The sequence below is a fragment of the Cygnus olor genome, chromosome 17 (assembly GCF_009769625.2).
Source record: "Cygnus olor isolate bCygOlo1 chromosome 17, bCygOlo1.pri.v2, whole genome shotgun sequence".
NCBI classification, from domain to species: domain Eukaryota; kingdom Metazoa; phylum Chordata; class Aves; order Anseriformes; family Anatidae; genus Cygnus; species Cygnus olor.
Genome location: NC_049185.1, coordinates 7,601,724 through 7,614,410, shown reverse-complemented (window position 1 = coordinate 7,614,410; position 12,687 = coordinate 7,601,724). Strand labels below are relative to the sequence as shown.

At 47.2% G+C, this 12,687-nt stretch overlaps 2 protein-coding genes across 3 annotated transcripts in view; both read right to left on the bottom strand.

Moving 5' to 3' along the window:
• The window catches only part of LOC121079464, a 37,278-nt gene extending 34,316 nt beyond the window's left edge, over positions 1–2,962 (bottom strand). For both annotated transcript variants that reach the window (XM_040576798.1, XM_040576801.1), the window contains exon 1: positions 2,767–2,962. In XM_040576798.1, the coding sequence (XP_040432732.1) occupies positions 2,767–2,844 (78 nt within the window). In that variant the 5' untranslated portion in view covers positions 2,845–2,962. The remainder of the gene's footprint in view (positions 1–2,766) is intronic.
• A 7,093-nt stretch (positions 2,963–10,055) lies between these two features.
• LOC121079828 (basic proline-rich protein-like) lies at positions 10,056–12,656 on the bottom strand. Its single transcript, XM_040577578.1, has 2 exons — positions 12,525–12,656; positions 10,056–10,744 (listed from the first exon to the last, which is right to left on the bottom strand). The coding sequence occupies exons 1-2, from the start codon at positions 12,571–12,573 to the stop codon at positions 10,056–10,058; spliced, it is 738 nt and encodes a 245-aa protein (XP_040433512.1). The 5' UTR covers positions 12,574–12,656.
• Between the last annotated feature and the right edge of the window lie 31 nt (positions 12,657–12,687).

Below are 12,687 nucleotides of genomic sequence, written 5' to 3'. Positions count from 1 at the left end.
TTTTGCTGCTCCAGTTGCATAATTTACTGATTCAGCTGCATGCTTGGTTGATCTGGCAGGAGACTAGTACAGTAGTTGAGATTCTGGATACATTGCCAATTGTGCAGTGTGCTTTGTTGATCGGGGCTGTAGAATTTAATAGATGAAATTTCATACACTTTACTAATCAGGCCACATTCTTTGCTAATTGAGGTGCATATTTTAGTAGTTGATTATTTTTTTTTAATCCTTCACTGATCTTGGGAAGGATCCTGCTCCCTCTGAAACCAGCAGGAATTTTGCCATGGTCCTCATTGGGAGCAGGACTTTCACTAAAAGGTCAGTATTACTGAAGATTTCCTAACAGAAAAAAGAAAGGCTTGATATTTTTTTAAGCCAGCAAGTGAACAGAAGAATACTAGGTGAAAGATGGCACTGGCACAGAGACCTCCTCCACAGGGATTTGACTAAACAGATAATATTTTATGGACGTACAGAGACCTGGAATTTTGACTATGTTATTCTTTCATCAGCTTACATTCTTCCTTCAGGATAAACAAGCCGCTTATCTGCACATCTTGTTCCATCTGATACAGATACACAGGAGGAAACATCATACACCTTATCTTCAAATTTTCTTTCATTTGATCTAACTCCTATTTTAATGTTGCTGTAGTCCCTAGTAAAGGGTTCCAGAGAGAGCTCTATTTTGCTACAAAACCTGTTTCAAACGTCCATGCTACCCAACAGCATCCTCAAGTTCCTCAACTCTGACTGGCAGAGACCACCTTCCTGGATGAAAAGAGCAGTTCAGTCTCCCATACATCATGCAGACTTTACTCTTTCCAAGGGAGTTTCTGTTTAATTTTCTTTTTTTTTTGGTACTGCTAACTCTATGCTACTCTAACTCTATAATTAATTTCTCATAAATCTTTGAATACCTTTTTTCAACTGCTAAATTGAACTAGATTTAAACCATCAGTTTAGAATGGGATTTTCTCCTAGCATAGCAGCACTGTCAGAATGTAGCCAAAAAAAGATACAAATAATGAAGCCTACACAGCATAGTGCAGTCCTTGACAAGTGGAGAGCAAGTGCAACTTAATCAAAAAAATAACAAAAAGAGGGAGCAAGAAATGTACACACGTGTCTAATGCACAGATTTCAATGTCACATTTAGGAAGATAAGCAACAGAAAGTGCCTAAGTTTCATTCTGCAAAAGAAATTGCCCTTCATGTTTAGAGACTATAGGCAACATGTGATCAAAAGAATAATTGACGTGACAAGAAGTCATGTCTGGGAAAGTAAGTGGGAGGCTGCTGCTGCTTCATTAAGGAGGCAGTTTCTTTTCTATGGTACCAGCGGTCAATACGTAACCAGTTCAGATATTGTCTGATGGGAAATCAAACAGTCCTGATACCAGAACTAGAGAACAACAGAAGCTGACTAGGGAACAGAAAGGGAAAAAAAAAAATCAAGCAAAATTAATAGAGCTTGTTGACACATTCAATGCCCCACTATTACAACTCACACCCGAAGGCACACGACACAGCTAATACTTGTTCTGCCTCATGAATGCCCAAGCAGAATTAGAACAAAACTAGCACAGGAAGGATGTAATAACTTTGGGCAGCAATCAAGTTATATGCTTTAAGTACGCAGCTGGATGAGGGAGTTGTTCATCTCCAGTAACAAACCCAAGAGGAGAGTAAACTTGCAGATTACATGATGCAATTCTGAGTTAAAAGAGAGACAAAAGACAAAAATCCACAACTGTACAATTCAATAGATTTGTGTGCACCTTTGTGAAGTTAATACTTAGTACTTCAGTGGCAAAAATGTGGCTTAATTAAGAAGTTCTCGATGTAGCTATCTTCCTAGGATACCAGAGTGAGATAAAACATCTTCGTTTCAACCACAGTCATTGCTGTATTCATATGTGCTGCGGCAGGGAGTTGGTGTATCAGGCTGAATTACAATGCTGTTTTCCACAGGGAAAGCAACCCCCCCACACTTATATATTTATATGTAACAAAAGACGTACATTCATGGAATATTTTTTTATAGCATAGTGGCTCATCCTTTGTGGATCTAAGAATCCCTAGCAGAAGTGTCAAATCCTGCTCCTATCAGAGTCCATAGGAAAAGTCCCCGCTGTGTCAGCGGGGCCAGGACTGCTCACCCCTCTCAAAGCCCACAGCCAGGGTTTGCTCTGCAGCTGCTCCAAGTTACAGGGTGCTCCTTGCTCCCAAGTCTGCCTTTTCCACCACCGCTCTGCTTCCCCCGGGGCTCACCTCGTGGCTCCCAGCTATGCCAAGGTCCCTGTCCTGAGAGCCGCCAGGTACCTGGTTCACCTGCCAGCCCTGCTACAGACGAGGTGCACAAGCCTGGAGCGCCCAGGGACAGTGACAGGGCACAAGGCGGTTGTTTGGCTCCCTTATGCCAGGCTACCGTTCCTTATGGATGCTTTTTGGGCGAGCGCTCCCATTTCTGCTGGAAATGCCGTTACATCGGTTACCGCGGGGCTTGCATAGATTTTGGCAATGCTTGCCGTCCCGAAGCAGAGAGGGCGACCCAGACACGGGCCGTGCCGCCCGCTGCCCTTTGGACTCGGGGCGAGCCTCGCGAGGCGCTGCCGACCCCCGCCGCCGGCTGGGCAGCGACCGGGGGGCACCGCTCCGCATCCCCTCGTCCCGGGACCGCCGCTGCATCCCCCCTGCCCGTCGGAGCCCGCTCCCTGGGACACCCCCCCCCCCCCGTCCCGCCGGGGGGCCGCGGGGCTTTACCTTGCCTCCCGCCCCGCCGAGGCACAGCGCCGCGGCCGCCGCCAGGACCAGCCCCGCACCGGGGAAGCTCCGGACCATGGTGCGGCGAGCCGAGCCGTGCCGTGCCGTGCTGAGCCGTGCCGGGCTTTGCGGAGCCGTGCCCCGAGCCGTGCCGTGCCGTGCCCCGGGCGGGCTCCTCTGACAGCGACCCCCTCCCTCCCCCGGCCTCCCCGCCCCTCGCCCCCTCCCCCGGCCGCTCCCGGCCCCTGCCCTCCCACGGGGGGCACCCGCGGCGCGGGGCCTGGCAGGGAGCGGGGGTGGCCGCTGCGAGCCCCCCGCTCCCCGGGGGGGTGCCCGGCCCGGCGCTTTTTGTCTTCGCCGGGTGTGGAAACGGCCGGGGCTGGAGGCGGCCCGGCCCCTGCGGGCAGCCTCCCCCAGCGGCCTCCTGGGGAAAAGTGCCTCCCGCCGCCGGGGTTGGAGATGAGGGGCACAGTGCGCCCCGCCGGCCCCCGGACCACGGGCTGGAATGATCAGGGGAAGGGGAGACGGGAGAAGGGCCCTTTCCAAGGAGGGAAAATCCCTTTCCAAGGAGGAAAGGGAAGGACCGCTGCCAGGCACCCTAAGGAGCCCCTCAGCCTTTCTGGAGATCATGGCAAGGCAGGGGAGGCTCCTCGTTTCCGTGGCATTTCGTGGTTTTCCAGGTCAGAATCTCTCCTGTACCCTTTCCAGTAACAGACACGCTGCAATGAGCATCAGCCAGCCCTATAGCCCCCAGCAACCAAAAAGTCTTCTGTCCTTGCAGGTGGCAGTGAGCACGCATTGATAGCTTCAGTTGATTCCTGTGCTCTGTGGAAGGAGTTGCAGTAGTTTATTTTAAAGGTAAAAGTTTTGGTCAAAAGACTGTGGTTTTACATTTGGAGCTGCTTTTGTGTGGCTCAGTGACAAAGATGCTCCCTGGTAAGCAGCACAGGGAGCCCTCAGAGGCTCCAGCTGCCTGGTGTGTGTGGGGACACTGCCCGCCCAGGTCGTGACAGGGTTTGTCATGCCTTCCCCAGAAAATTCCCATGCTGGCCCCTATTGGACAAAGGACACCGTCATGGCAAGTCCTGGATTCCTCCTTTCCCAAAAGGCAGGGATTCACCCGGCTTTCAGAAGACAAAGTCATCAGTGCAAAATCCCTGGATAACACCTTCGGCTGGGGTCCAAGCAGGTAGATGTAGTGGGCATGAAGTTGGAGGACTGATACCTGAGAAAACCAAGGGATTTTTGTCATAAATACATGGATGTGCTTTGTATTTGACTTTCCGTATTGTTCTCTTCATTGTGTAAATTCGAAGTAATGTCTTGAATTTATACTTTTTAGTGAAAGCGTGAGAGGCTGTGTGCAGGCACTGAGGCAGCAGTCTTGCACTGACTGCGCACTGACACTGAACTCATCTGGAATCCTGGGCTACTTGCCACAGGTTTGACGCCCTTTCTGTAAAAATAATGCTCAACTTCCAAAGAGGTGAAATAGATACCCACGTAATCCTTGCAGTGCCTCTGAGCTGAGGCTGCCTGCTATCACTTATTGTACAAACCGGGGTCACCTGGAGAAAACAATGACATGATTAGCCCAAGGCTCACAAGGAATTAGGGACAGGGCTCTGACTGCTCTGTCTGCTCACTCCCCTCCTGGACCATGCTGTATTTGCTAGGGCAGAAATACCCCTTCAGTGGAAGGGCACATAAGCAATATCTTGGTAGCTAAATTGGGTTGTTTATCCTCCTTGCACTGAAGGAAGAAGATGCAAATAATTCTTTCTGTGGTCAATTCTTATTTCACTGTTTTCTTTTCAGGGCAAATTTTGTGTAAATGGTGTTCCCAGGCTATGACCTTGTCAGTCATTTACTGCGATTGCTCATGTTCAGATTTACATTTTGCTTCTCCTATGTAATATTTCTTTGAGTTACCTGTCAACTGAAAAAGCAGATGTATCTACATTATGTCTATTCTGAATAAACACAAAGCCCAGGACACTTGGCATCTCTGGCAGGAGCGGGGGGTGTGGAGAGTAAAGGGGTTTTTTTCAAGCAGAACACTTCTGCCTGAAGGGCAGTCTGGTCTCTGTAGCACAACACTGTGGCGCATTGCTTTTCTTAACACTCACAGTTAAATCTCAGGGCAATGTCACCATAAATGCATGTTAAGCTTTCAAAAATCCCTGAAACAAGAAATCTACTTTTTTTTCCACATGAGGCTCAGTGTGACAGCAGTAAATACAGAGATTCCATCTGCTGTTTCCTTCTGTTAATGCACAGTTGTTGAGGACATAAGTCAAGGACTAGCTGGCAGAAAGGGGTACTCAAAAAGTGATTTTTTTTTTGTCATTTGAACAGGACTGGAAAAATAATATAGAAAATACCCAAATGAAAGAAAGAGAACACGTTCAAGTCTAGCAATGCAGCTCTCTTTTTAAGGATCTTACATCCCTGTTATTTGGATTCTTTTCCGGGGGTCATCTGAGTGCAGGCACCCGTAATCCTTCTGAGGCAAATAGGCTGCTGTGTGGGCTATGCTGCTGTTCCAAGCTGTAGACCTTGAAGTGTAGCACAGACACAAGTGTATGCTGATTTCTTGTGTTTGTGTTTACTCTGTTCTTGGCCTAGGAGTTTCTGTTAGTATGTCTGTGCTCTCTTATCTCGGCATCCCCTTGCTAGCAAGACCTGCCTGCACAACACTCCATCACTATGGCTTAGCAATGACTTAACACCCAGAATTCAGGACCAAACATATAGCAGTCTGCTTAAAAGTATTTTCAGCTCAGATTGGTTACCCTTTCAAACCATAGCTTTTGTGAAGATTGTGTTCTATATCTGTCAGCTCCCTTTGTAAGCAGTCAGTGGGACTCTGCATGGGCATGGACAACTTCCCACACAAGGCAGCACACAAGAATAGGACCAAAAGATGTCTAATTACCTGCTGAAGGTATCAGCCATGAGGCAAGGCATGCAGACAGAGCACATAGTTGCTACACAGTCTATATGTGAGCTGTACCCATTCCCACTGGGCTGTGGAAGGAGAGATGCAGGTGCAACTCTGCACATCCTCAAACAGGCAAGATCAAGTTTCTTCCACACTCATCGAGACATTTTTAAGAAAGTAAGTGTCCTGCTCCCTGCATTGAGCCACCTGTTGAAAAATTCAAGGCATCCATGCTCCTTTAGCGAGTCCTTCCAAGGACTAGCCCATGTACCGTACTGTGCCATTCTGGGGGCTCCTGGGTTGCTGAAGCAAGCACTACATTGCAGTGGAACAGTGACATTTACGAAGTTATTGAAGTTAGTAGTTAGGATTTCTACATGCAATGGCAACACTTTCTTAACAAGTAGCCCCAGGCTGGGAAAGTCATTTGCAGGAGAGAGAAAAAAAAAAAAAAGAAAATTACTGTTCGCAGGCTGACAGCAAAAATCATTTATTGTGGGAAAGCTAAGCTTGAAACCACTAAAAACCAGTAATTTCCATCCAATCCCTCCACACCCACACAACACACTCTGATACATGGAAAGAGAACTTTCTGAATTCATTTCCTTAAGTATGTAAGGCATCCTGATACCAAAACTAACCCTGCTCACCCAGGGACACTATAGTGGAATGTCCCACAGAAATTAATGCAGCTCTTAGCAGTTTCTGTTTTTCAAAACAGCTGGTGTGACCAAACTGAATCCAGCTTTAAACAGGAGGAGGGCATTGGCAAGACACTTTCAGTAACAAGGCCTTAAATCTTAGTTTATTTTCTGTACGCAAGAATTCTCATCTGCAAACCTTCTGTTATACAACACTGCTTTTTATACTTTCCCAGGCTTCTTTTATGTAGAGTAGAGGTTGATTAAATCCCTTCTGAGTTCTGTCGTTAAGTCAGACACACCACTGTTATATGTGAGTGTCTCCCTTGTTTATAGAAATGAGTCAGGAAAGTAACACTTTAAACATATCCCTTCTAAAACAGACACACTGAAAATTGTTGGGGCAGAATGCTGTATAAATGCTTCATGTATATAAATAAAACATATAAGTACATAAAATCTAAAAATAAAATGTTAAGGCAGTCTTTAATAAAGCCCATTTCTCAAGACGTGAGTGCTAGTTGCATAGTCTGTGTTTAATACAAAATCATTTTTTTTTGGTGAGTGGCTGGGAGAGAAGAGCTGGACGCCTAAGCCTGATTGCAGTCTGCCAGTGATGGAGCTATTTATATGTGGTTAGCACAGGTTTCTTTTTTAATGAAGTTTTTGCAGACTGAGTGACACCAAATAATAGAAAGATGTAAGCAGAGAAGTATGCAATAAGCAGAGGGAATTGGAACATGGTTCTGTCAGTGGTTAGAGAACAAGATCTCTGCTAAGGAATTATTTAGAAAAAACGTGTTTGTAGCTATAATAACTGGAACTCCACACACGGGTTTTGTGCTGGGCAGACAGTGCCACCCACTGCTCCTGCAGAGTATGGAGCCTTTCTCCCCCACCTTTTCGCCTGGTGCCGTTCTGACACATCCACGCACACACAGAGTTCATATTTTAGAAGCTGCAGCCTTTTCTCAAGAATGTTTACATTCTTTACAGTGAGAGAAATAGGGTGAAATTCTGCAGCTCTTTGTGGATAGACTCTGAATTTAACAGAACTGCTGGTCTTTGCTTGGCCCGTCCCTTAAGGCATCAGAAAGGGAAAGGGGAGAGTGAGAGGAAAGATGTTTTCAGCCGAGGTTATTGCAGCGCATAAATAAAATACCCTGATGGATAGGTAACTCTGAAAATGGTCTGTCTTTACATATTAATTGTTAGCTCATTTCTTTAATTTGGCATTAAACACATTTTCTTTCTTTTTCTTTTATTTTCTTTTTAATTTATTTTTTGTCAGAGTAAAGATGAATAACTCAGCCTTCCCCATTTAGGGGCAAGGTCCTGTGGGTTCCCAAATAGGACAATTCCTATTAAGGTCTGAGAGAGCTTGCTTGGAGAGAAGGCGGCAGGACAGCTTTGCAGGCAGCCGTGCTGCAGGGCAGAGGAATGCTGCACTGGCTGCAGTTAAAGGACCAGTGCGCTACCTTCTGAGTTCTGTGTCTGGAGAACAGAAGAGCTCTCGGAGAGAGGAATTTCTGTAGACTTTGGGAAATGCCATTGGCTCTTTCTCTGCTGGAGACAGAGACTGCAGTGCACACAAACACATCTCCTGCAAGTTTACAGGAATCTCTTCACTTCAAGGCCTCACGTTAGTGCCTTATGATTTTCCCAACGTTTTAAGCAACTACCATGACACCTCACTGTTGTGTTAAAACTTATTGATGATAGGTATCTTTCAGTACAAAGGATCCCCTTTCTCCTTCAGGCAGCCTGTTTAAGCCTGCTGCAGCTTTGTGTCATTCTTGGGTGGCAGCCTCTGAACTAGTGGTTATTTTTGTAGCTGGGGGGCTTGGTGCCATGTAGCAGACTACTAAGTAAAATTAGAGATACTTTGGAGATTTGCCCAAGCAATATATTGTCTTAGATGGCATGAAAATAAAGAAGAAAATGTAGACAAATATTCGAACTGAAAGGCTACATTAGTGTCTCATTAATTCTTAATTTGAGTTCTGTGTGGGAGGCAAAAGTCCTGCTTTTTATATTCTTACAATACAGACACAGCAAAAAATTGAATGAACATTAGACATTCTAGTCGTCTTCACCATACTGTCCTTGGCATCTTATGTGGAAGCGTATTTGGTGAAGGCAGAATAGCTGCTGTTAGAAAAAATATAAAGTGTATCCAAATATACTGAAAGTATATCTAAATATACTTTTGTGTATACTGTGTATATTTTGTGATATTTGTGTAGCTCTCTTACTGAGACTGTGAATTAGTGAACAGCAAAAGGCACAATAAGTGAATTCATTCATTCATTTCATTCAATAAATTCTCTAAGAAAATTATGCTGATGTGCATGCTACACAACCCTTCTTGATCATGCTCATCTAGTCTGTATGTTTGGCCATCTCGCTTGCCAGCATCACTTGGATCCATGCTTACCTGCTTTTCCACTTGCAAATAACCCTCTTCCTGAATTAATTTGTGAAGTAATGTTCTCTTCCAAATCTTGCCTTGGGGGCTACCTCTGCATAATGCTTACAGGAAAACACCCAGTTACTGCCATTAGCAATGTGTCAGGAGCCTGGTTGACAGGTTTGTAACTGAGTTCTTTAAACAATTTAGACTCGCTGATAGTGTTGGTTCCTGACTTCTACAAGTCAGACAGCCTCTCATCTTCCTAGAGAAACAGCTCAGTGTGTTCTTGTTCATATTTAGGATAATTTGGGCAGGTTAATAAAAGCAAAGAGGATTATCATACCTGGAAAAGCTGACTAAGTATGTTTACACAGCAATTATATTTAGGGGGATAATATGATGTTGGAAGGCATTTTCATTATGAAAATTAAAAGGTTCAGAGAAAGGGGGCAATGATGGGAACTTTTAGAGAAATGTATGTTTTTCCAGCCATATTTATTGACGTTTTGGACAATACAGAGGCTCTGGCAATGCCAGGTGTAAAATCTACACAACCAATAAACTCTCCACCAACCTCAGTATAAAGACATAAGCTACTTCTACCAATGGAAAAAAATGTAGAACAAAGCCCACAAACCTAAGTGCAGAATGAAAGAGTTCTGTGAAATACCACTGTGATGTGACAGTTCTTGGTACCCATAGGATTTCTGGGATGCCCAATGCCAGCAAGATGCTAAAGCCTTTAAGGATTGATTCATGAGGAAAAGCTTATCAGGAATGCTGCAAACACGACGTAAGCAGGACATTTTATTGAACTCCCCAGACTCTAATCCAGTAAATGCTAACACTTCTGCAGGAACGTGAATGAGACAGGTGAGATCAGGGTGCCTAGCGTGTGAAGTTAAATAAGAGCACACAAGGATTGGGGGCAAAGGTGCCTCTGCTAATATCATAGTAGGAAATGGGTTGAAATTGGTAGAAATTAGTCACCCCTTCCTTCAAGATCAATTGAATGAGCAAACTGATTTTAGTGAGATAAATGAAATGTGCCCCTGCAAAACAGCATACAGAGGAGATCGGCCGCTTAAGGACGCAAAAGGCAAAGCAATTGCCCATAACAGTGTAGGTTTGGGGCAGTTGTTTCCTTTAAATTGTGTATATGGGAAAAAAATAGAGGGAAAAAAATATATAAAAATAAAACCCAGGGGTGAAAAAAAAGCCAAACCCAGGAGCTGAGCATCGAACAAGCACCAGCACCGTCAGCCCGGGGCGGGCAATGACAGAGGGCTGGCTAGAAACAAAGGCTCGAAGCATCTGCCGGCGGCATCCTGCCGGTTCCCACCGCGTTCAAAGGCTCGGCAGAGATCTTGAGGACACCTCTGGTGCCTCGTCCTCGGGCACAAAACTGCCCGAGGCTCCCAAACCCGCTGCGGGCGCAGGCAGCTCCCCCGGGCAGAGACCGAGGCGTTTCGAAACCTCTCCAGGCCGCGGCGCCTGGGAAGCAAGCGCGGCGGGGAGGGACAAGAGAAGCTGCAAGGGGCGCGTCGCTTTTTGGCACACATTTAATTTCCGAGGGTGAAGCAGGTGAGGGAGCAGGGAAGTCTTGCCCCCGCCGCAGGCTGGCCCTGCCCCGGCTCTGAGGGGAGGCCCGGCCCGGCTGAGGAAGCCGCTGCCCCTCCCTCTGCTGCCGGAAGGGTCCGTCAGGAAAAGCCGCCTCCTTTCCAGCCACCCAGCCGGCATCGGCCGCCTGCCCGGCTGCCCCCGGCGGCCGCGGCTCCCCGCCGAGGGGCCCGGCTGCGCGAGGGAGGCGGCGGCAGTGGCGGGGCGGGCACCGCGCCTGTGGAAGCTGTGGAGGCGGCGGCGGGTCCCGGCCGGGCAGGCCGGCGGGGAGGGAGAAGCCCGTTGCACCGCCGCGCCCTCCTCCCCTTCCCGGCGGAGGCAGCGCCACGTCTCGGGCAGAGCCGGGCTGGGCGGCCCCAGGTCTGCGGGGGGCTCTGCCAGGAGGTGGGAGAAGGGGGTGGTTGAGGCGCGGTGCCCGCCGCGGGTGTGGGGAGGCCGGGAGAGGCGGCTCCGGGCTGCCCGCCCTGCGGCCTGAGGGGAGCGGGAGCCGCCGGGCCCGGCTCCGCGGGTGTGGGGCCTCCGGTGCCTGTCCCTGCCTGCCTGGAGCCGGGCCCTGCTGCCCTTCTGAGCGGCCAGGCGGGCTGGGTCGGTGCCGCTCCGGTCCTCTGAGGGCACGGCTGGGCCGCCGTGGGGTGTGCGTGTCTGTGGGTGGGCTAAGGTGGGGGTGCGGAAAGGGCTTTGAAGCCAAATGCATTAACCTTTTAATGGGGATGGGTCACACGGGAGACCCTGATTGTAAAAAGGTGCTTTTAAATCCCCTCTTACAGCGAGCGCTCTTGTGGCAAGGAAAGGGCGCTGTTCTTGGTGGATAACAAACCCTCTAACGTCTTCTGGATTTGCAGAGGTGTGAGCAGTCTCTGAATCGTCCTTGCCTTTTGTCTGTGATTCTTCTTTGTCACTTGGTGTGCTGTCTGCCATGTGACAGCTGTTCTTTCAGACCGCCCATTGTAAGCTTTCTGACACAGAAACGCTTTTAAAGTCATTAACAAATTCCAGTGGAGGTTTTCATCTTTCTGTTCGGTGGACAGTTCTGTTTCAGAACCATGCCTCAGGTGTCTGGCAGCTTCATGGCTCACCTGTGTGGGCCAGGAGGCAGGGGCACTGATCTAGTCCTGTGTACCCTGAACTTCTGGTAGTTTCTGTGACGCCCTGGTGATGAGCAGTGCACCAGGGCAGCTTGGTGCAGTAGCAGTTACACAAGGGCTCTCTGGAGGTATGGAAGGAATGTTGCTCAAAATGTCTGTGTAAAAATGCAGCTAAAATATCTCTGACCTGAAATTCTCCCCTTTGGTTTTAACTGGGGATTTCTGGTGTTTCTTTGATGAACAGGAATCTGTAACATCTCCTAATCTGAATTCAGTTGTCAGTATCTATTTGAACAAAACTTAGGCAACTGAAGTGACTATTTACAACAGCTTCTATCAAATTGTATCAATTGACAAGGTTTATAACTACAGGTACAATCTGAATGCCTAGAGAATGATTTGCAAACGCTATAAAAACTGTGTTTGGAAATCCTCCTCTTGACTCACTGTAGGAGAAGGCCAGCACTGGGCTGCAGCCTGGGCCTTGTTCTAACTGCCAGTGCACGCTGTAATTAGTAGTTCGGGCTCTGTACAGTGATAAGTACTGGTTGCTCTGCAGGCAAGTAAACAGTATGATGTCAGTTAAATAAATAAAAAGACTGAATTCCCTCCTGCATTCTAACTAAGTAATTGCAACTTAAATAGCATTAGGTCCTTGAGATGAAATATGTGGTATGAAAGTCCAGGCTGTGATTTACAGAGCAGAATGCTATTCTGAATGTTGTCCGGTTTAGTGAAGCCGAGACCAAGGAAACATTTCCATTAAAAGGGACAGTGATCTTAAATCAGTTGTCTTGCTGAACATTATGTTGTTACGTTGTTACATTGGTGTATTAATGCAACTTAAAAAAAAAAAGTGACAATAAAAATGCTGTTAAATAGATCTCTTCCTATTCACAAAATCTGGATACTTTGTTATTGTCTCTGTTATTATCCTGGTTCTGCTTGTTGAAGTTGGTGGGCTGGTGGATAATCTGTGAGTACTGCTTGCTTTTCTTAACTGGTATTTTCAAAGCCCTAAGGAATGTTTGTAAATTAAATACATTTGTTTATAGAGAATGCAGCTCCTTGCTGATTACAACTTTGGCTGCAAGCTGTTTTCATGATCTCCTGGAATTATCAACTGTCTGCTGCACACCAACAGCTGAAAAGCTCAGAAAACTGTGCTCCTGCCTAACATCTCTAGGCTGTTGTTGCTAATGGAGAGAAACCGGACTG

Coding starts and splice junctions, on each gene's coding strand:
- LOC121079828 (XM_040577578.1), bottom strand. CDS start 12,573: ATGAAAACAGCTTGCAGCCAAAGTTGTAATCAGCAAGGAGCTGCATTC. Junction 10,745..12,524: donor TCAGCAAGGAGCTGCATTCT/CTATAAACAAAT, acceptor CCCCCCGCAGAC/CTGGGGCCGCCCAGCCCGGC.